General features: G+C 47.9%; 2 protein-coding genes across 2 annotated transcripts in view; one reads left to right on the plus strand and one right to left on the minus strand.

Moving 5' to 3' along the window:
* The window catches only part of LOC118379824 (small G protein signaling modulator 3-like), a 33916-nt gene extending 16330 nt beyond the window's left edge, over positions 1 to 17586 (plus strand). The window contains 17 exon segments of the mRNA XM_052511890.1: positions 101 to 208; positions 502 to 645; positions 2449 to 2644; positions 2987 to 3132; positions 3392 to 3506; positions 3509 to 3624; positions 3725 to 3907; positions 7902 to 8057; positions 8410 to 8464; positions 8714 to 8763; positions 8916 to 9068; positions 9144 to 9214; positions 9327 to 9375; positions 13942 to 14027; positions 14116 to 14238; positions 14555 to 14615; positions 15080 to 17586. Of these exon segments, the coding sequence (XP_052367850.1) occupies positions 101 to 208; positions 502 to 645; positions 2449 to 2644; positions 2987 to 3132; positions 3392 to 3506; positions 3509 to 3624; positions 3725 to 3907; positions 7902 to 8057; positions 8410 to 8464; positions 8714 to 8763; positions 8916 to 9068; positions 9144 to 9214; positions 9327 to 9375; positions 13942 to 14027; positions 14116 to 14238; positions 14555 to 14615; positions 15080 to 15163 (1896 nt within the window). The 3' untranslated portion in view covers positions 15164 to 17586.
* Positions 17587 to 17932: 346 nt separating this feature from the next.
* Positions 17933 to 22742, minus strand: part of LOC118383113 (GTP-binding protein 1-like) — a 13229-nt gene continuing 8419 nt past the window's right edge. The window contains 8 exon segments of the mRNA XM_052511891.1: positions 17933 to 19235; positions 19516 to 19566; positions 20029 to 20193; positions 20461 to 20493; positions 20495 to 20532; positions 20535 to 20639; positions 20738 to 20873; positions 22561 to 22742. The exon segment at positions 22561 to 22742 is cut by the window's right edge and continues 1 nt beyond it. Coding sequence (XP_052367851.1) covers positions 19122 to 19235; positions 19516 to 19566; positions 20029 to 20193; positions 20461 to 20493; positions 20495 to 20532; positions 20535 to 20639; positions 20738 to 20873; positions 22561 to 22742 — 824 coding nt within the window. The 3' untranslated portion in view covers positions 17933 to 19121.

Consider the following 22742-nt stretch of genomic DNA (forward strand, 5'->3'; position numbering starts at 1 on the left):
TTTTGGTCCTCCAATAATCTGTATCGGCGTTGAAAAATCATAATCGGTGGACCTCTAGTCTGTTGTCTGACTGCCCCCCTCCCCTCTCTGGTCGTGCTAGTTGTGGATGCGTCTGTCTGGAGCTCTGCAGAAGAAAAGGACTACAGAGATCTCCTACAAAGAGATGGTTAAGAACAGCACCAACGACGAGACCACTGCTGCCAAACAGGTACTGGATGCTGAGGTACTGTACATCCAGATGACTCCAGGTGGAGGGGTGGAATAGTACTGATGATGTAAGATGTTTCTCTCCCTTGATGAAAATCTGTGATTGAGGATCAAACATTGTTAACCTGTATAAGTGATTTATTAATGGTCGATTATTCATTTATAGATGCTAATAAATCTGTAAACTCTTACAACACATTGGTTGAAAAACAATATTTCCCCCCTCTCTTTGTCTTCCCTCTATCTCTCCACCCCTTCTCATCCCACTCCGTCCATCTCTTCCCCCTCTCTCAGATAGAGAAGGACCTGTTGCGGACCATGCCCTCCAACGCGTGTTTCTGCAGCCTGCAGAGTGTGGGTGTTCCCAGGCTGAGGCGGGTACTGCGGGGCCTGGCATGGCTCTACCCAGACATCGGCTACTGCCAGGGCACAGGCATGGTAAGGAGGACGTTCACTGTGCTCTATTGTGTAGTTACGGTCTATACACTTTCCTCTGGCTGGTAACGACCTGGCATATTACCATCCAGGTTAATACACTTTCCTCTGTCTGGTAACGACCTGTCATATTACCATCCAGGTTAATACACTTTCCTCTGGCTGGTAAAGACCTGGCATATTACCATCCAGGTTAATACACTTTCCTCTGGCTGGTAATGACCTGGCATATTACCATCCAGGTTAATACACTTTCCTCTGGCTGGTAACGACCTGGCATATTACCATCCAGGTTAATACACTTTCCTCTGGCTGGTAACGACCTGGCATATTACCATCCAGGTTAATACACTTTCCTCTGTCTGGTAACGACCTGGCATATTACCATCCAGGTTAATACACTTTCCTCTGGCTGGTAATGACCTGGCATATTACCATCCAGGTTAATACACTTTCCTCTGTCTGGTAACGACCTGGCATATTACCATCCAGGTTAATACACTTTCCTCTGTCTGGTAACGACCTGGCATATTACCATCCAGGTTAATACACTTTCCTCTGTCTGGTAACGACCTGGCATATTACCATCCAGGTTAATACACTTTCCTCTGGCTGGTAACGACCTGGCATATTACCATCCAGGTTAATACACTTTCCTCTGGCTGGTAATGACCTGGCATATTACCATCCAGGTTAATACACTTTCCTCTGTCTGGTAACGACCTGGCATATTACCATCCAGGTTAATACACTTTCCTCTGTCTGGTAACGACCTGGCATATTACCATCCAGGTTAATACACTTTCCTCTGGCTGGTAACGACCTGGCATATTACCATCCAGGTTAATACACTTTCCTCTGGCTGGTAACGACCTGGCATATTACCATCCAGGTTAATACACTTTCCTCTGGCTGGTAACAACCTGGCATATTACCATCCAGGTTAATACACTTTCCTCTGGCTGGTAATGACCTGGCATATTACCATCCAGGTTAATACACTTTCCTCTGGCTGGTAACGACCTGGCATATTACCATCCAGGTTAATACACTTTCCTCTGGCTGGTAATGACCTGGCATATTACCATCCAGGTTAATACACTTTCCTCTGTCTGGTAACGACCTGGCATATTACCATCCAGGTTAATACACTTTCCTCTGGCTGGTAACAACCTGGCATATTACCATCCAGGTTAATACACTTTCCTCTGTCTGGTAACGACCTGGCATATTACCATCCAGGTTAATACACTTTCCTCTGGCTGGTAACAACCTGGCATATTACCATCCAGGTTAATACACTTTCCTCTGGCTGGTAACGACCTGGCATATTACCATCCAGGTTAATACACTTTCCTCTGGCTGGTAACGACCTGGCATATTACCATCCAGGTTAATACACTTTCCTCTGTCTGGTAACGACCTGGCATATTACCATCCAGGTTAATACACTTTCCTCTGGCTGGTAACGACCTGGCATATTACCATCCAGGTTAATACACTTTCCTCTGGCTGGTAACGACCTGGCATATTACCATCCAGGTTAATACACTTTCCTCTGGCTGGTAACGACCTGGCATACGATCCAGGTCCCTTTCTGCACGTTTTAAATAGTATTTTAAATATTACTTTGATCTTGTTCTTGATTAACTCTTTAATCTAGGGAGTTTGTAATACCTCGACTGTAATTTCTATATGTTTGTATCTGCCCAGACTCTGTATTTTCGCTGCAACCGAATTACCCAACGGGGACAATAAAGACATAATCTCTTCTGTTTATTTTCTCCACGCTCTCCCCATCCCCAGGTGGTGTCATGTCTGTTGCTGTTCCTGGAGGAGGAGGACGTGCTGTGGATGATGTGTGCCCTGATCGAGGACCTGCTGCCACCCTCCTACTTCTCCTCCACCCTGCTGGGGGTGCAGACAGACCAGAGGGTCCTCAGACAGCTCATAGTCCAGTATCTACCAAGCCTGGACAGGCTTCTGCAGGAGCATGACATCGGTGAGAGAAATGGGGGGGTTCTTTACACTTTAACACTCGTCTTATCCTACTTTGCTGGTAACTACTTTATGGAGGAAAAGGAACTGTGGTTCTCACACATAGCTAACTTAAGATTGAATGCACTAGTGTAAGTCACTCTGGATAAAAGCGTCTGCTAAATGACTAAGATGTTAATGTAAAAATGTGAATAGGGTTCTAGGGGAGCTACAGGGAAACTGCAATAAGGCTTTTAAAGTCTGGTGTTTAGAGGCCACAAACATTGCTAAGAATGTCATGTGTAGTGTAGGAGACCAACCTGCCTGTGTGTCCTAACCCTTCCCTTCGTCTCCTCTCCTCCCCCAGAGTTGTCTCTGATCACGCTGCACTGGTTCCTGACATCGTTTGCCAGTGTGGTGGACATCCGCATCCTGCTGAGGATCTGGGACCTTCTGTTCTACCAGGGCTCTGTGGTCCTCTTCCAGGTCACACTGGGCATGCTCAAGATGAAGGTGGGATAGTTGTTTCTCATTGGCTGGCTGGTTGCTGGTTTGATTTTAAACCAACCCCTACTCCCTAGACCTGTGTAGATCAGAAAGGATTGGTATTGAAAATCATACAGTAATAACTCCACCTCTTTTTCTTATATCTATCCAACCCTTTCAGATCTAGAGGCCTACAAGTGTCTTGGGGATTTGGGATTGGTCATTCCCCTGTTTAACCCTCTCCTCTCCCCCTACAGGAGGTTGACCTTCTCCTCTCTCCCTACAGGAGGAGGAGCTGGTGTCCTCTGAGAACTCTGCGTCCATCTTCAACACGCTGTCCGATCTGCCCAGCCAGCTGGGTGACGGGGCTGCTGTACTGGGGGAGGCCATGAGGCTGGCGGGGCGCTGTCCCAGGACACACTGGAGGCCCAGAGGAACAAACACCTGGCTTACATCCTCAATGAGCAGGCCCAGCTCAACACAAACAACTCTCATACACTCAACAACAACCTCAATAAAGTGAGTGGTCTGATAGTGTGTGTGTGTGTGTGTGTGTGTGTGTGTGTGTGTGTGTGTGTGTGTGTGTGTGATAGCATGTCTAACCAGAGTGTGTCTATAGGTTGTGAGGAGACAGTCGCTACGTAGGAAGTCCACTCTGAGCTCTCTGTTGTGGGGTGAGGACGAGGCGGAGGCTCTCAAGTCTAAGAACATCAAGCAGACAGAGCTGGTAGCAGCGCTCCGAGAGGCCATCACCCGCACCGCTGAACACTTCCACTGTCTGGACCCCCGACACACCAGCACTGTGAGTCTCACTACTGAATCATATAGCTGTTTGGACCCCAAACACACCAGCACTGTGAGTCTCACTACTGAATCATATAGCTGTCTGGACCCCCAACACACCAGCATTGTGAGTCTCACTACTGAATCATATAGCTGTCTGGACCCCCGACACACCAGCACTGAATCTCACTACTGAATCATATAGCTGTCTGGACCCCTAACACACCAGCACTGAATCTCGTTACTGAATCATATAGCTGTCTGGACCCCTAACACACCAGCACTGAATCTCATTACTGAATCATATAGCTGTCTGGACCCCCAACACACCAGCACTGAATCTCGTTACTGAATCATATAGCTGTCTGGACCCCCAACACACCAGCACTGAATCTCATTACTGAATCATATAGCTGTCTGGACCCCTAACACACCAGCACTGAATCTCGTTACTGAATCATATAGCTGTCTGGACCCCTAACACACCAGCACTGAATCTCATTACTGAATCATATAGCTGTCTGGACCCTAACACACCAGCACTGAATCTCATTACTGAATCATATAGCTGTCTGGACCCCCAACACACCAGCACTGAATCTCATTACTGAATCATATAGCTGTCTGGACCCTAACACACCAGCACTGAATCTCATTACTGAATCATATAGCTGTCTGGACCCCTAACACACCAGCACTGAATCTCGTTACTGAATCATATAGCTGTCTGGACCCCTAACACACCAGCACTGAATCTCGTTACTGAATCATATAGCTGTCTGGACCCCCAACACACCAGCACTGAATCTCATTACTGAATCATATAGCTGTCTGGACCCCTAACACACCAGCACTGAATCTCGTTACTGAATCATATAGCTGTCTGGACCCCTAACACACCAGCACTGAATCTCATTACTGAATCATATAGCTGTCTGGACCCCTAACACACCAGCACTGAATCTCATTACTGAATCATATAGCTGTCTGGACCCCCAACACACCAGCACTGAATCTCATTACTGAATCATATAGCTGTCTGGACCCCTAACACACCAGCACTGAATCTCATTACTGAATCATATAGCTGTCTGGACCCCTAACACACCAGCACTGAATCTCGTTACTGAATCATATAGCTGTCTGGACCCCTAACACACCAGCACTGAATCTCATTACTGAATCATATAGCTGTCTGGACCCCTAACACACCAGCACTGAATCTCATTACTGAATCATATAGCTGTCTGGACCCCTAACACACCAGCACTGAATCTCGTTACTGAATCATATAGCTGTCTGGACCCCTAACACACCAGCACTGAATCTCGTTACTGAATCATATAGCTGTCTGGACCCCTAACACACCAGCACTGAATCTCATTACTGAATCATATAGCTGTCTGGACCCCTAACACACCAGCACTGAATCTCGTTACTGAATCATATAGCTGTCTGGACCCCTAACACACCAGCACTGAATCTCATTACTGAATCATATAGCTGTCTGGACCCCTAACACACCAGCACTGAATCTCATTACTGAATCATATAGCTGTCTGGACCCCCAACACACCAGCACTGTGAGTCTCACTACTGAATCATATAGCTGTTTGGACCCCCAACACACCAGCACTGTGAGTCTCACTACTGAATCATATAGCTGTCTGGACCCCCAACACACCAGCATTGTGAGTCTCACTACTGAATCATATAGCTGTCTGGACCCCCAACACACCAGCACTGTGAGTCTCACTACTGAATCATATAGCTGTCTGGACCCCCAACACACCAGCATTGTGAGTCTCACTACTGAATCATATAGCTGTCTGGACCCCCGACACACCAGCACTGAATCTCACTACTGAATCATATAGCTGTCTGGACCCCTAACACACCAGCACTGAATCTCGTTACTGAATCATATAGCTGTCTGGACCCCTAACACACCAGCACTGAATCTCATTACTGAATCATATAGCTGTCTGGACCCCCAACACACCAGCACTGAATCTCGTTACTGAATCATATAGCTGTCTGGACCCCCAACACACCAGCACTGAATCTCATTACTGAATCATATAGCTGTCTGGACCCCTAACACACCAGCACTGAATCTCGTTACTGAATCATATAGCTGTCTGGACCCCTAACACACCAGCACTGAATCTCATTACTGAATCATATAGCTGTCTGGACCCCCAACACACCAGCACTGAATCTCGTTACTGAATCATATAGCTGTCTGGACCCCCAACACACCAGCACTGAATCTCATTACTGAATCATATAGCTGTCTGGACCCCTAACACACCAGCACTGAATCTCGTTACTGAATCATATAGCTGTCTGGACCCCTAACACACCAGCACTGAATCTCATTACTGAATCATATAGCTGTCTGGACCCCTAACACACCAGCACTGAATCTCATTACTGAATCATATAGCTGTCTGGACCCCCAACACACCAGCACTGAATCTCATTACTGAATCATATAGCTGTCTGGACCCCTAACACACCAGCACTGAATCTCATTACTGAATCATATAGCTGTCTGGACCCCTAACACACCAGCACTGAATCTCGTTACTGAATCATATAGCTGTCTGGACCCCTAACACACCAGCACTGAATCTCGTTACTGAATCATATAGCTGTCTGGACCCCCAACACACCAGCACTGAATCTCATTACTGAATCATATAGCTGTCTGGACCCCTAACACACCAGCACTGAATCTCGTTACTGAATCATATAGCTGTCTGGACCCCTAACACACCAGCACTGAATCTCATTACTGAATCATATAGCTGTCTGGACCCCTAACACACCAGCACTGAATCTCATTACTGAATCATATAGCTGTCTGGACCCCCAACACACCAGCACTGAATCTCATTACTGAATCATATAGCTGTCTGGACCCCTAACACACCAGCACTGAATCTCATTACTGAATCATATAGCTGTCTGGACCCCTAACACACCAGCACTGAATCTCGTTACTGAATCATATAGCTGTCTGGACCCCTAACACACCAGCACTGAATCTCGTTACTGAATCATATAGCTGTCTGGACCCCTAACACACCAGCACTGAATCTCATTACTGAATCATATAGCTGTCTGGACCCCTAACACACCAGCACTGAATCTCATTACTGAATCATATAGCTGTCTGGACCCCTAACACACCAGCACTGAATCTCGTTACTGAATCATATAGCTGTCTGGACCCCCAACACACCAGCACTGTGAGTCTCACTACTGAATCAGATTACTGAATCGACTCAGTTTCACTGACCCCGCGTTTAAGAGAAGCTGCCTTGTAGTAAGAAGTAGCTGAGCTCTCCCTAAATACCATGCACAATGTCACCTTAGCCTATTTGGCATGGTGACAATGCTAGGTAGGGTTATCTTAGGGTTATCCTGGTTATCTTGTGGTCGCCTTGCTGATAATTTGCAGAAATCTGTGACTTTCTGGTCTCTGAGCTCAGTCGCTGGCCATTAAGTCGCTGAATGTATGCATCTCTTGTCCTCCCCCATGCTGGTGCTGAAGACCTGGATGTCAATTTAAGGCAGCCCTCTGCCCCTCTCTGATTCAGAGGGGTTGGGTTAAATGCAAAGACACATTTCAGTTGAATGCATGGTTGTACAACTGACTAGGCTATCCCCCTTTCCCATGACTGATCTCCAGTAGATGACTTTAGGTAGTGCCTGGTGTAATCGTGGCATGAGTCATATAATTGAATTCTTCCCCTGACACAGCAGCGCCGTGAGTCATGTTACCCAACAATGAGTCACTCGGTCATTAAATCAAATCACTGAATCAATGGTTCTTCACACTGTGACACAGTTAGGAAATAGTGGAGTCATTCTGATTGACATGTTTGATGCACAAGTCACTAGCACATTCTGAGCTAATTTGATTAGATTAATCTATGTCCCTCCCCCTCTCGCCTTCTCTTCATCTTTCTCTCTCTCCCTCCCTCTGTCCCTCCTCCTCTCAGGACTTGACTCCAGACTACTCCATGGAGAGCCACCAGAGAGACCATGAGAACTTCCTGGTTGTGTCTCGTAACCGACGGAGACGGGCCAAAGCCCTGTTGGACTTTGAGCGCCATGACGACGACGAACTGGGCTTCAGGAAGAACGACATCATCACAGTGAGTGGACAGAACACATACATGTAATGGAGTTAAGTGCTGTAATTTCACTCCACAGCTTGCTTTAAATGTTGCCATGTATTTGTGTAGCTCAATCCGTTGGTACGTTGTCAAGGAAGTTGGTCACGTGTATTTGTGAGCAGAGTAGCACTAGTTGGAGCCCGGTATGGTATAGGGACAGTGGGAAAGCTATACTGTTAACAGCACACTGACTTTGTTTTTGCAAACACAGCGTGTGAAACGTATGTGAAAACATGCATGTTAAAAAAATATATAAAAAAAAAAAAAACGTTTTACAAAAGTGACTAACTCACTCCTCCATCTCATCCCTCTGTTTTTCTTTCTCCCTCAGATTTTTTCCCAGAAAGATGAGCACTGTTGGGTGGGAGAGCTCAACGGGCTGAGAGGTGAATGAAAACACCCCATCTCTGTCCCAATCTCCCCTCCACACATCCTGTAGAATGTCCATCTCTGTCCCAATCTCCCCTCCACACGTCCTGTAGAATGTCCATCTCTGTCCCAATCTCCCCTCCACACGTCCTGTAGAATGTCCATCTCTGTCCCAATCTCCCTCCACACGTCCTGTAGAATGTTGTAGTCTGTCTTCCTAACACTTTGGGGAACCTTCTATCTCATGATCTGTTCTCTTACTCAAGGTTGGTTTCCAGCCAAGTTCGTAGAAATCCTCGATGAGCGGAGCAAAGAGGTTTGTCAGTGAATTATTGTGTAGTCAGTCTAGTAAAACAGACTTAAATTTGTCAGTGTTCTTTTAGTGGATATATCCAGTCTATGGGTATTGTATGTATTGTATGTATATGTATGTATATATTGTATGTATAACTGGTCTGCTGTCCCCAGTACTCTCTGGCGGGTGATGACTCGGTGACTGAGGCGGTGACAGACCTGGTCAGAGGGACGTTGTGTCCTGCCCTGAAGGCCATCTTCCAACACGGTTTGAAGAAACCCTCCATACTGGGAGGACCCTGCCACCCCTGGCTCTTCATAGAGGAGGTAGGAGACCGAGGGCTGGGTTCCGTGTCTGTCTGTCAGTGCCTTACCTGACTGTTCTCTCTGTTTTCTCCTCAGGCAGCCAGTAGAGAGGTGGAGAGGGACTTTAACTCGGTCTACTCCAGACTGGTGCTGTGTAAGACGTACAGGTAACTTAGACACACACAGACCTCTGTACCATATGAACAGCTAGGATTCCTACACAGTTGTCTTAGTTGTGTGGTGCAGTCCATCAGTTCTCTCTCTCTCTCTCTCCCCCAGATTAGATGAGGATGGCAAGGTTCTCACACCAGAGGAGCTGCTCTATAGAGTGAGTCCTTTTGTAAATGTTATCCTATAACAAGCCTGTTTACTTCCTCACACCCTGCCACTAAAGTCTCACACCCTGCCACTAAAGTCTTCCTCACACCCTGCCACTAAAGACTTCCCGCCACTAAAGACTTCCCGCCACTAAAGTCTTCCTCACCCTGCCACTAAAGACTTCCCGCCACTAAAGACTTCCCGCCACTAAAGCCACTAAAGACTTCCCGCCACTAAACTTCCTCACACCCTGCCACTAAAGACTTCCCGCCACTAAAGACTTCCCGCCACTAAAGACTTCCCGCCACTAAAGACTTCCCGCCACTAAAGACTTCCCGCCACTAAAGACTTCCCGCCACTAAAGACTTCCCGCCACTAAAGACTTCCCGCCACTAAAGACTTCCCCACTAAAGACTTCCCGCCACTAAAGACTCCCCCGCCACTAAAGTCTTCCTCACACCCCGCCACTAAAGACTTCCCCGCCACTAAAGACTTCCCGCCACTAAAGTCTTCCTCACACCCTGCCACTAAAGACTTCCCGCCACTAAAGACTTCACTAAAGACTTCTTCATTCCATCTCCAAGATCTGAAAGAACTGTGTAATATGGGACCTAGTTCTCTATTGAATTTACAGTATCTGGGCCTCCTGAGTGGTGCAGCGGACTAAGGCACTCAATCACAATGCTAGAGGCGTCACTACAGACCCAGGTTCAATCCCGGGCTAGACTGACTATACAATAATTCACTGACAAACCTCTGGGAGGCCCATGAGGCTGCGCACAATTGACCCAGTGCCGTCCAGGTTAGGGGGAGGTTTGGTTGGCTGGGATGTCAGTCGCCAGGTGTACGGTGTTTCAGAGTACGCATGGCTCTCGACCTTCAACTCTCCTGAGTCCGTACAGGAGTTGGAGCGATGGGACAAGACAGTAACTACCAATTGGATATCACGAAATTAGGGAGATATTTCTTGTTATTTCTTACATTAGTACCCCAGGTCATTTTAGGTTTCATTACATACAGTCGAGAAGAACTACTGAATATAAGATCAGCGTCAACTCACCATCAGTACGACCAAGAATAGGTTTTCCGCGACGCGGATCCTGTGTTCTGCCTTACAAACAGGACAACGGAATGGATCGCATGCAGCGACCCAAGGAAACGACTCCGAAAAATAGGGAAACGAGGTGGTGTTCTGGTCAGACTCCGAAAAGGGGCACATCGCGCACCACTCCCCAGCATTCTTCTTGCCAATGTCCAGTCTCTTGACAACAAGGTTGACGAAATCCGAGCAAGGGTGGCATTCCAGAGGGACATCAGAGACTGCAACGTTCTCTGCTTCACGGAAACATGACTCACTGGAGAGACGCTATCCGATGCGGTGCAGCCAACGGGTTTCTCCACGCATCGCGCCGACAGAAATAGACATCTTTCTGGTAAGAAGAGGGGCGGGGGCGTATGCCTCATGACTCACGAGACATGGTGTGATGAAGGAAACATACAGGAACTCAAATCCTTCTGTTCACCTGATTTAGAATTCCTCACAATCAAATGTAGACCGCATTATCTTCCAAGAGAATTCTCTTCGATTATAATCACAGCTGTATATATCCCCCAAGCAGACACATCGATGGCTCTGAACGAACTTTATTTAACTCTTTTCAAACTGGAAACCATTTATCCGGAGGCTGCATTCATTGTAGCTGGGGATTTTAACAAAGCTAATCTCAAAACAAGACTCCCTAAATTTTATCAGCATATCGATGCGCAACCAGGGGTGGTAAAACCTTGGATCATTGTTACTCTAACTTCCGCGACGCATATAAGGCCCTGCCCCGCCCCTTTCGGAAAAGCTGACCACGACTCCATTTTGCTGATCCCTGCCTACAGGCAGAAGCTAAAACAAGAGGCTCCCACGCTGAGGTCTGTCCAACGCTGGTCAGACCAAGCTGACTCCACACTCCAAGACTGCTTCCATCACGTGGACTGGGACATGTTTCGTATTGCGTCAGATGGAAATATTGACGAATACGCTGATTCGGTGTGCGAGTTCATTAGAACGTGCGTCGAAGATGTCGTTCCCATAGCAACGATTAAAACATTCCCAAACCAGAAACTGTGGATTGATGGCAGCATTCGCGTGAAACTGAAAGCGCGAACCACTGCTTTTAATCAGGGCAAGGTGTCTGGTAACATGTCCGAATATAAACAATGCAGCTATTCCCTCCGCAAGGCTATTAAACAAGCTAAGCGTCAGTAGAAAGACAAAGTAGAATCTCAATTCAATGGCTCAGACACAAGAGGCATGTGGCAGGGTCTACAGTCAATCACGGACTACAAGAAGAAACCCAGCCCAGTCACGGACCAGGATGTCTTGCTCCCAGGCAGACTAAATAACTTTTGCCCGCTTTGAGGACAATACAGTGCCACTGACACGGCCTGCAACGAAAACATGCGGTCTCTCCTTCACTGCAGCCGAGGTGAGTAAGACATTTAAACGTGTTAACCCTCGCAAGGCTGCAGGCCCAGACGGCATCCCCAGCCGCGCCCTCAGAGCATGCGCAGACCAGCTGGCCGGTGTGTTTACGGACATATTCAATCAATCCCTATACCAGTCTGCTGTTCCCACATGCTTCAAGAGGCCACCATTGTTCCTGTTCCCAAGAAAGCTAAGGTAACTGAGCTAAACGACTACCGCCCGTAGCACTCACTTCCGTCATCATGAAGTGCTTTGAGAGACTAGTCAAGGACCATATCACCTCCACCCTACCTGACACCCTAGACCCACTCAATTTGCTTACCGCCCAAATAGGTCCACAGACGATGCAATCTCAACCACACTGCACACTGCCTAACCCACCTGGACAAGAGGAATACCTATGTGAGAATGCTGTTCATCGACTACAGCTCGGCATTCAACACCATAGTACCCTCCAAGCTCGTCATCAAGCTCGAGACCCTGGGTCTCGACCCCGCCCTGTGCAACTGGGTACTGGACTTCCTGACGGGCCGCCCCAGGTGGTGAGGGTAGGCAACAACATCTCCTCCCGCTGATCCTCAACACGGGGCCCCACAAGGGTGCGTTCTGAGCCCTCTCCTGTACTCCCTGTTCACCCACGACTGCGTGGCCACGCACGCCTCCAACTCAATCATCAAGTTTGCGGACGACACAACAGTGGTAGGCTTGATTACCAACAACGACGAGACGGCCTACAGGGAGGAGGTGAGGGCCCTCTGAGTGTGGTGTCAGGAAAATAACCTCACACTCAACGTCAACAAAACTAAGGAGATGATTGTGGACTTCAGGAAACAGCAGAGGGAACACCCCCCTATCCACATCGATGGAACAGTAGTGGAGAGGGTAGCAAGTTTTAAGTTCCTCGGCATACACATCACAGACAAATTGAATTGGTCCACTCACACTGACAGCGTCGTGAAGAAGGCGCAGAAGCGCCTCTTCAACCTCAGGAGGCTGAAGAAATTCGGCTTGTCACCAAAAGCACTCACAAACTTCTACAGATGCACAATCGAGAGCATCCTGGCGGGCTGTATCACCGCCTGGTACGGCAACTGCTCCGCCCTCAACCGTAAGGCTCTCCAGAGGGTAGTGAGGTCTGCACAACGCATCACCGGGGGCAAACTACCTACCCTCCAGGACACCTACACCACCCGATGTTACAGGAAGGCCATAAAGATCATCAAGGACATCAACCACCGAACCACTGCCTGTTCACCCCGCTATCATCCAGAAGGCGAGGTCAGTACAGGTGCATCAAAGCTGGGACCGAGAGACTGAAAAACAGCTATCTCAAGGCCATCAGACTGTTAAACAGCCACCACTAACATTGAGTGGCTGCTGCCAACACACTGTCATTGACACTGACCCAACTCCAGCCACTTTAATAATGTGGATTGATGGGAAATGATGTAAATATATCACTAGCTACTTTAAACAATGCTACCTTATATAATGTTACTTACCCTACATTATTCATCTCATATGCATACGTATATACTGTACTCTACATCGTCGACTGCATCCTTATGTAATACATGTATCACTAGCCACTTTAACTATGCCACTTTGTTTACTTTGTCTACATACTCATCTCATATGTATATACTGTACTCGATACCATCTACTGTATGCTGCTCTGTACCATCACTCATTCATATATCCTTATGTACATATTCCTTATCCCCTTACACTGTGTATAAGACAGTAGTTTTGGAATTGTTAGTTAGATTACTTGTTGGTTATCACTGCATTGTCGGAACTAGAAGCACAAGCATTTCGCTACACTCGCATTAACATCTGCTAACCATGTGTATGTGACAAATAGAATTTGATTTGAAAGGAGGAAAAAAGTACAATTTAAAAAATGATGATACTTAGTATCTGCATTTCAGGTGCTTTCAAAGGGGGAATGAGGAAGTGCCTAGTGGTAGGGGCCGATGGGCTGTGAAGGTTGACTGGTAGAAACATAGGCCTTAGGCTACAGACAGTTTTACACTGAATGTTTTGTTCATAAGCATTTGTTTCAGTGATGCTTCAGCGCCCTCCGTCTGTCTCTTTCAGGCGGTGCAGTCTGTAAATATGAGCCACGACTCTGCACACGCTCAGATGGACGTCAAGTTCCGCTCGCTCCTCTGCGTGGGCCTCAAGTGAGTCACACAGATTCTCTCACTCAGAGATCCTGGCTGTCCCTCTTATCAATGAACACTCCCTAACCACATCTCTCTCACCCCACAGTGAGCAGGTGTTACACCTGTGGTTGGAGGTGTTGTGTTCCAGTATGCCTGCAGTGGAGAAGTGGTACCAGCCCTGGTCCTTCCTACGCAGCCCAGGATGGGTCCAGATCAAGTGTGAGCTCAGGTAAAAGATGGAGACAGATGTTCACGAGAGAGACAGAGTGGGAGAGATTAAGAAGAGATTGGAACGAATGATTGAGAAATAAAACAAAGGAGAGATTTGAGTGAAACTGTGAGATCACAAGTGAAAATGAATGCGAGAGCGACGCACACAGACGGTGCCAGCAGACTATTACAAGATTAAGTAACGCCATTCAAGCGTATTAACAGCTAGATTATTTTTGAAAGACTTAGAGGCCAGGATGAAGTGAAATTGATATAAAATGGTGTATGTGTGGAAAGGATGGTGGTGTGGTTTTAAAAAGGTGATGTTTCCTTAGGGTTCTCTCAAAGTTTGCCTTCAGTCTCTCTCAGGACTGTGAGCTGCCTGCCAAGAAAGAGGTATGTATGTGCGTGTGTGTGTGTGTGTGTGTGTGTAAAACACACCCACCCACCCTGTGAACTCATACCTGTGTGTGGCTGAATTCTGAAAAACCATTCTCAAAGAAGGGGTTGCAGATGATGGTTGACCATTACCTCTTTAGTTGGGATCTCTCTAGGTAAACTCTGGTCAATGTAGTTGGTCTAGTTACTCATCTATGGGTTTAGGGACTAGAATAGGAAACTAGAGTTATCTAAACAACAAGCTGTTCCTGGTTCAGTTGTTGGAGAACGTAGCTGGTGGTGGCTAGTGATGGTAGAATAGTGAACATTGGTGAAAACCATCCCAATGCGCACACCTCACCCATAACCCTTTGACCTACATTGTGGACATTTTAAACTGCACCCAGCAACTGCTGTTCCTTATACACTCCCTTTAAACAAACAGCCTCTTTCTTTCACTCTTTATTCCCCCCCCCCTCCAGGAGAAAGATCAGAGGCCACTGAAGGAAGGAGTCCAAGACATGTTGGTGAAGCATCATCTCTTCAGCTGGGACATTGATGGCTAGAGACACACCCAAAGCCTGCAAAAAACTCCCCTGCCCAACACGTGCTGTCTACCAGAGTGATCTTTCTGTTTCTTTCATATTGACTGCTATGTCAGAACCCACTACTAGTGTTTCCATCACTACCTCTCACTAGGAAGTATTGTATTGTTCAGACATTTGATCATCATTCTACAAACACATCGATATGCATCGTGGTTTCCCTTCCTCGTCTCAACTAAACTGCATCCAAAGCCTTTCTACTGAGGATAGTACACTATAGGGGGCGCGTTCAGCAAGATGCAACTTTTTGGAATGTTCAGATAGAAATAAGCATTGTAGAACAAACATGCCTCTGACATGTAGAATGAGGAATAACATCAGCTCTATTCATGGCATTTCTATCTGCAATGTTTGGCAACTTAACGTGGCCAGGGTATCATTTGAGACACCAAAAGACTTTCCATGTCTATCAACTAATTACATTTACTTTCTGAGCTTGCTAACAAATCAAAGGTCTTTTGATGTGTCCATTAAGGAAGCAATTAGTATGTAACCAAGGTTGATAGTCCATGGCTGTTAGTTCTTGGGTGAAGCTACTGTGTATGTTGTCCACACCAGTGTTTCTGATACTTTAGATCAGGTGCAGAAGACTAGGAATATACAGAAAGTGCTGATTGTAGCATTCCTTAGGTACAGAGTAGTCAACTCTACTGTGTCATATGAAGTATTTCCTCAGACTCAAGGACGGGTGTATCACTAAGAACCAAACCGGGAGGAATGTACCTGAATTTGTCCCAGAGAAACTTGTTTTTGTTGTGAAACGTTTTGCTACAGTGGGCACTGATCTGATGTCGTAGTACCACCCTATGTCCGTGTGTCCTGCTACCAGTACTGTCGTAGAATGTGCTGATTGAGAAGTGGAACGTACTCCTGTGTTCCTGCTACCAGTACTGTAGTAGGATGTGCTGATTGAGAAGTGGAACGTACTCCTGTGTTCCTGCTACCAGTACTGTAGTAGGATGTGCTGATTGAGAAGTGGAACGTACTCCTGTGTTCCTGCTACCAGTACTGTCGTAGGATGTGCTGATTGAGAAGTGGAACGTACTCCTGTGTTCCTGCTACCAGTACTGTAGTAGGATGTGCTGATTGAGAAGTGGAACGTACTCCTGTGTTCCTGCTACCAGTACTGTCGTAGGATGTGCTGATTGAGAAGTGGAACGTACTCCTGTGTTCCTGCTACCAGTACTGTAGTAGGATGTGCTGATTGAGAAGTGGAACGTACTCCTGTGTTCCTGCTACCAGTACTGTAGTAGGATGTGCTGATTGAGAAGTGGAACGTACTCCTGTGTTCCTGCTACCAGTACTGTAGTAGGATGTGCTGATTGAGAAGTGGAACGTGTTCCTGCTACCAGTACTGTAGTAGGATGTGCTGATTGAGAAGTGGAACGTACTCCTGTGTTCCTGCTACCAGTACTGTAGTAGGATGTGCTGATTGAGAAGTGGAACGTACTCTTGTGTTCCTGCTACCAGTACTGTAGTAGGATGTGCTGATTGAGAAGTGGAACGTACTCTTGTGTTCCTGCTACCAGTACTGTCGTAGGATGTGCTGATTGAGAAGTGGAACATACTCCTGTGTTCCTGCTACCAGTACTGTAGTAGGATGTGCTGATTGAGAAGTGGAACGTACTCCTGTGTTCCTGCTACCAGTACTGTCGTAGGATGTGCTGATTGAGAAGTGGAACGTACTCCTGTGTTCCTGCTACCAGTACTGTAGTAGGATGTGCTGATTGAGAAGTGGAACATACTCCTGTGTTCCTGCTACCAGTACTGTAGTAGGATGTGCTGATTGAGAAGTGGAACATACTCCTGTGTTCCTGCTACCAGTACTGTAGTAGGATGTGCTGATTGAGAAGTGGAACATACTCCTGTGTTCCTGCTACCAGTACTGTAGTAGGATGTGCTGATTGAGAAGTGGAACGTACTCCTGTGTTCCTGCTACCAGTACTGTCGTAGGATGTGCTGATTGAGAAGTGGAACGTACTCCTGTGTTCCTGCTACCAGTACTGTCGTAGGATGTGCTGATTGAGAAGTGGAACGTACTCCTGTGTTCCTGCTACCAGTACTGTAGTAGGATGTGCTGATTGAGAAGTGGAACGTACTCCTGTGTTCCTGCTACCAGTACTGTAGTAGGATGTGCTGATTGAGAAGTGGAACATACTCCAACCACCCTGTCGATCTGTGTTGGTACCCAACAATCCCATTCTACTCTGCATTCCATCCACTATTGTCTCACACTGTTTAGTAGCCCACAACGGAGAGCCATGTTGGCACTAAACATTTGATCTGTAGTATTCACTTTGCTGACTGGGAAGAACTACTGTACTATGTCAACTTTCAGTTAATTTCTTTATTACAATGGATGTGTCCATCCGCCATCAAACTAACCTCCATCTTGGTGTGTAATTACTGAAGAAAAGCCACTTGACTTTCACACATCACCTTGCAGTAATATTACACTATATACATCAGAAAATCAACTCAATCTCCCTGTTGTGCTCTGATATGAAAGGCAGTGTATTTAACCACCAGAAAATGGTGGTATATTATCCCAGTAACTTGTATTCATTCCCCTCGTCTTAACCTGTAGCAATAGACTGCGTTGTGCTGACTTCTGTCATACTGCACAGAGACAAATGGTATCAGTTCAGACTCACTAACCTCACTGAAACTGTACACAACGTTTTCACTGTTTAAATATAAATTCATTTCATGTACAACACAGTTGACCAATCAGAGATCAATAAAGCCTATTTTTATTGGTGAATGTCAGAAGCAAATGGAATTCCACAACTAAGTAAACAGTGATGGTCCAAACAGCACTGCGACTATTATTACAATCAATGTCTCACTTAAACAGTTGCTAATCATGTGTACATTATATTGTTAAATAAACCTAATTTTCAGTGTAAATAGAATCATTTATTTTAGACAGGACAAGTGGCCTTCAACTCCTCTCGCCTCCTGAAAAATGACGAACGTGGATAAATGCGCTTGTATGAAATGACGACTCCTCTGCTCAGGCAAATTACATTTACAGGTGTGATCCCAAAATAAGTGTAAAGTGATAAATGCATGTTTTTGTCAGACAACAGCTGATCCACAGGGGGTGTAGTATAGTTGTAAACTCTTCAGAGAGGAAGAGGATACACATGACTGTCCTCCATGAAAGGTGGCTATCGAGGGGAGGATATTTCTCTATTTTTCACAAACACTCAATTCCTTTCTGGGCCATGGAGGATGGACTTGAGAAAGGGTGTGATAGTCAGACAAACCCTGGCTTTCCTTTTGGTCATAAATGGCCAATAAAACATCTTATCTACAATATTTCATCCTTAATGAAGGCCCACAAATGTACCATTCACTATGTCAGTTGTGACCTTGCTTCATTAGGTCATATTGGGGGATTCTAGTGGTAAATAGGAAATGAGAGAAACTAGTATGCCTGCTAAACAGTGAAACAATGAGCTATAGTGCATGGAGCTGGGTTACTCTACTGTAAGGGAATAGCTGCTCATGTGGCTTCGGGCCCATGATTAACTATACACAGTATTACAGTGATTCTCACCGTAGACCCAATGAAAGAAGGCGTATCAGGTTCATATACTGTAAATATAATAAGGATGCTTTCTAAACTAATCAAAGATAAGATGAGAGTGAGGAGGCAGAGGTACCCATCTACAAGCACAGAGCTGGGAGCTGCTTTTCACCTAGACTTTCTCTGGTGTGAGTGATAAAGACACTTGATAAGGCGATAGATAGCCGGGTGGTATAGAGGGAGAGAGGTGGGGAAAGGGACATTTTATGACCCCATTTTTTCAATGGGTTTGTAGTGGAGTAGTTTTGGGAAGGGGGGGTAGTTGTCTGCTGAAACAGCTGGATGGAGGAAGTACTGTAGTTTGGGGGCTGAGAGGGGTGTAGTTTAGGAACCTCCTGTGCCTGCTGATGACGGGGCTGCTGTGGTGGAGCTGCTCTGGTTTGATTTGCCTTTATGTCTCTGTCCTCCTCGTCTCCTGCTCCCTCCTCCTGACTTTGTCTGTCGAGAACAGATCACAATCAGACAGACGGAGAACAGAAACAACTGGGTTAACAAAGAGGTTACCATTCAAAATCACTTCCAGCTAAGAAGATGTTATCAAACTGAACTACATGCTGTGGACACATCTCTAGAAGATTCATGTTTGGTTCACATCAGTTGAGGCATGCATTGTTTCAGGATATTTACAGAAGTTACTGGACAAGACTCATTTGACCTAATTATCTTGTTTACCTGCCTGGTTCCCATTGTTTATCTTGCTCTGTTTGTTTCTGTTTACCTTGCTCTCTTTGTTTCCCTCATTACTCTGAGGGTCATCCTCCCCCTCTCTCTGAGGAAGCAAGCAAAGCACCAACACAGAGAGAGGAGAAAGAGAGGAGGAATGGAGGGCAAATCAAGGATGTAGTAACGTTGTAATGCACAAAGAGGATGAAGAGCAAATGAATGTGGAAATGGAAAAGAATGCAGAGAGGAAAAGAGACAGGATGACAGGTGGAGTAATCAGTAAATGAGAATAGCAATGAAAAGGAAGGAAACAGTAGGGTGTGAAAACATGAAGAGGAGAAGAATAGTAGGAAAGGAGAGGTGTTAGACAGATCAGACAGACACAGCTACAGAAGAAAACATTCTAGAAGCAGTAAAGCAAGTTAAGAGGAAAGCTTACGCACCACACACACACACACATAAGTTAAACACTTACACCTATTCAACTGCCCTGAAACGTTTACTTTCACGACCCGACCCGCCATCTAACCATCCCTTCCAATTCCTTCCTTCACTTTCTCTCTCTCACCAGTTGTTGTGATTGGTGCGGACTGTCTGGTCGGGCTGTGCTCGCTTCGTCCTCATTGGCAGGCGTGGTTCCATCCTCTCTGCGGTACGGGGACTTTTTCGTAGACTGCATTTTGATTTGCGGGGGTTTGAAGTTTGACGGCAGATTATTGGTCGACTGCAGCAGCTGTAAACACCCACCCACCAATAAGATTAATGCATGAGGGAAGTACTCTGCATGCAGGTACTCTGGTGTCTTTATGACCTTTCGTAAACCATTCAGAACCATTCATAAGCCTTTAAGTCCAGACCTTGGTGATACCCACAGCCTTGGTGTATCCCTCTGAACACCAGTCTACTCTCTGGTATGTGGAGGGGGTCTTCATGAGCATGATCCTTCATAAACCCTTTCCAGCCCTTCATAAACCATTCATAAGCCTTTCTAACCCCTGACCTTGGTGATGGTGCCCACAGCCTTAGTGCGGCCCCTCTCTGAACACCAGTCTCTGGTCTGTGTGGAGGTACTGGGGGTCTTGATGAAGCGGAAGTGGACCGATGCCTTGTCCCCTGTTCGTAGACAGTCTCTGTTCATGGTCAGGATAGTGGCTGTCTGCCTGATGCTGCCACAGTGCACTGCGAAGGGGGAGAAAGAGGAATGACGAGAGAAGGAGAGATATATAGTCAGACATGAGACAGCTGTGTGTGTGTGTGTGTCTGTGTGTGAGTCTCACCCATGGCCTGGTAGCGGGGTGATATCGTAGTTGGGTGGTGCAGAACCAGAATCTCAGCCATAAATTCCCATGATGCCTGTGGGTTTAACCTGGGGGACACCATCACCATGCCTTTCCTTATGGATGAACGCTTGATCTAAGGAGGGAGAGAGAGCGGGAGGGGAGGGAGAGAGAGGGCGGGGCGGGAGGGAGAGAGAGAGCGGGAGGGGAGGGAGAGAGAGAGCGGGAGGGGGAGAGAGAGAGCGGGAGGGGAGGGGAGAGAGCAGGGAGGAGGAGAGCGGGAGGGAGGGAGCGGGAGGAGGAGGGAGAGAGAGCGGGAGGGAGCAGGAGGGGAGGGAGCGGGAGGGAGAGAGCGGGAGCGGGAGGAGCAGGAGGGAGGGAGCGGGGAGGGAGCGAGCGCGGGAGGGAGAGAGAGCGGGGAGGGAGCAGGAGGAGGGAGCGGGAGGGAGCGAGGAGGGGAGGAGGGAGAGAGCGGGATGGGGAGGGGAGAGAGAGCGGGATGGGGAGGAGAGAGAGAGGGATGGGGGGAGAGAGAGAGGGGGGGGAGAGAGAGGGATGGGGGGAGAGAGAGGGATGGGGGGAGAGAGAGGGATGGGGGGAGAGAGAGGGATGGGGGAGAGGAGAGAGAGAGGGATGGGGGAGAGGAGAGAGAGAGGGATGGGGGAGAGGAGAGAGAGAGGGATGGGGGGGAGAGAGAGGGATGGGGGGGAGAGAGAGGGATGGGGGAGAGAGAGGGATGGGGGAGAGAGAGAGGGATGGGGGGAGGGAGAGAGAGATGGGGGGGGGAGAGAGAGGGATGGGGGGGAGAGAGAGAGGGATGGGGGGAGAGAGAGAGGGATGGGGGAGAGAGAGAGGGATGGGGGGGAGAGAGGGATGGGGGGAGAGAGAGAGAGGGATGGGGGGAGGAGAGAGAGGGAGGGGGGAGAGGAGGGATGGGGGAGAGAGGGATGGGGGGAGAGAGAGGGATGGGGGGAGAGGGAGGGGGGGGGGAGAGGGATGGGGGGGGAGAGAGAGGGATGGGGGGGAGAGAGAGAGGGATGGGGAGGGAGAGAGAGGGATGGGGAGGGAGGGAGAGAGGGATGGGGAGGGAGGGAGAGGGATGGGGGAGGGAGGGAGAGAGGGATGGGGAGGGAGGGAGAGAGGGATGGGGAGGGAGGGAGAGAGGGATGGGGAGGGAGGGAGAGAGGGATGGGGGAGGAGAGAGAGGGATGGGAGGGATGGGGGAGGGAGAGGGGATGGGAGGGATGGGGGAGGGAGAGAGGGATGGGGGGAGGGAGAGAGGGATGGGGGGAGGGAGAGAGGGATGGGGGGGGGAGGGAGAGAGGGATGGGGGGAGGAGGAGGATGGGGGGGAGAGAGGATGGGGGGAGGGAGGGATGGGAGGGAGGGGGGGAGGGAGAGAGGGATGGGGAGGGATGAGGGAGAGAGAACATGGAGAGAGGGAGCGGGAGGGAGGGGGAGAGAGGGAGCGGGAGGGAGGGGGAGAGAGGGAGGAGGGAGGGGAGGGAGGGAGGGGAGGGAGGGAGGGGGTGGGGAGGTAGGGGGAGAGAGGGAGAGAGGGGGTAGGGGGAGGAGAGGGAGAGAGGGGGTAGGGGGAGGGGAGGGAGCGGGAGAGAGGGATGGGGAGGGGAGAGATGAGGTAGAGAGAGAACATGGAGAGAGGGAGCGGGTAGGGGGAGGGGAGAGAAACAGAGAGACTTGAGGTATTGACTCCTATTCACTGCAAAAAACATTCAGTTCAACTAAATATTTATCTATCTATGCATCAGAAAAGTGTTGTAATACCAAACATCTCCAGCAGGGAACACTAAAGAGAAAACATACCTTTTTGAGGGCGAAGGAGGCAGTCTGTCCACCTCTCACCTCCTTGACAGGCATCCTCTTCCTGTGGATAGATTTGACTGCAATGGGGAGGAAACTGCCCAGTGGGTCTGGGCCTAACAACATTGTGTCATTCAGACGTATCAATCCACGTAAAGTAGTCCCTGAAACGACTGTGCCTACAC

The sequence above is a fragment of the Oncorhynchus keta genome, unplaced genomic scaffold (genome assembly GCF_023373465.1).
Source record: "Oncorhynchus keta strain PuntledgeMale-10-30-2019 unplaced genomic scaffold, Oket_V2 Un_contig_7686_pilon_pilon, whole genome shotgun sequence".
Taxonomy (NCBI): domain Eukaryota; kingdom Metazoa; phylum Chordata; class Actinopteri; order Salmoniformes; family Salmonidae; genus Oncorhynchus; species Oncorhynchus keta.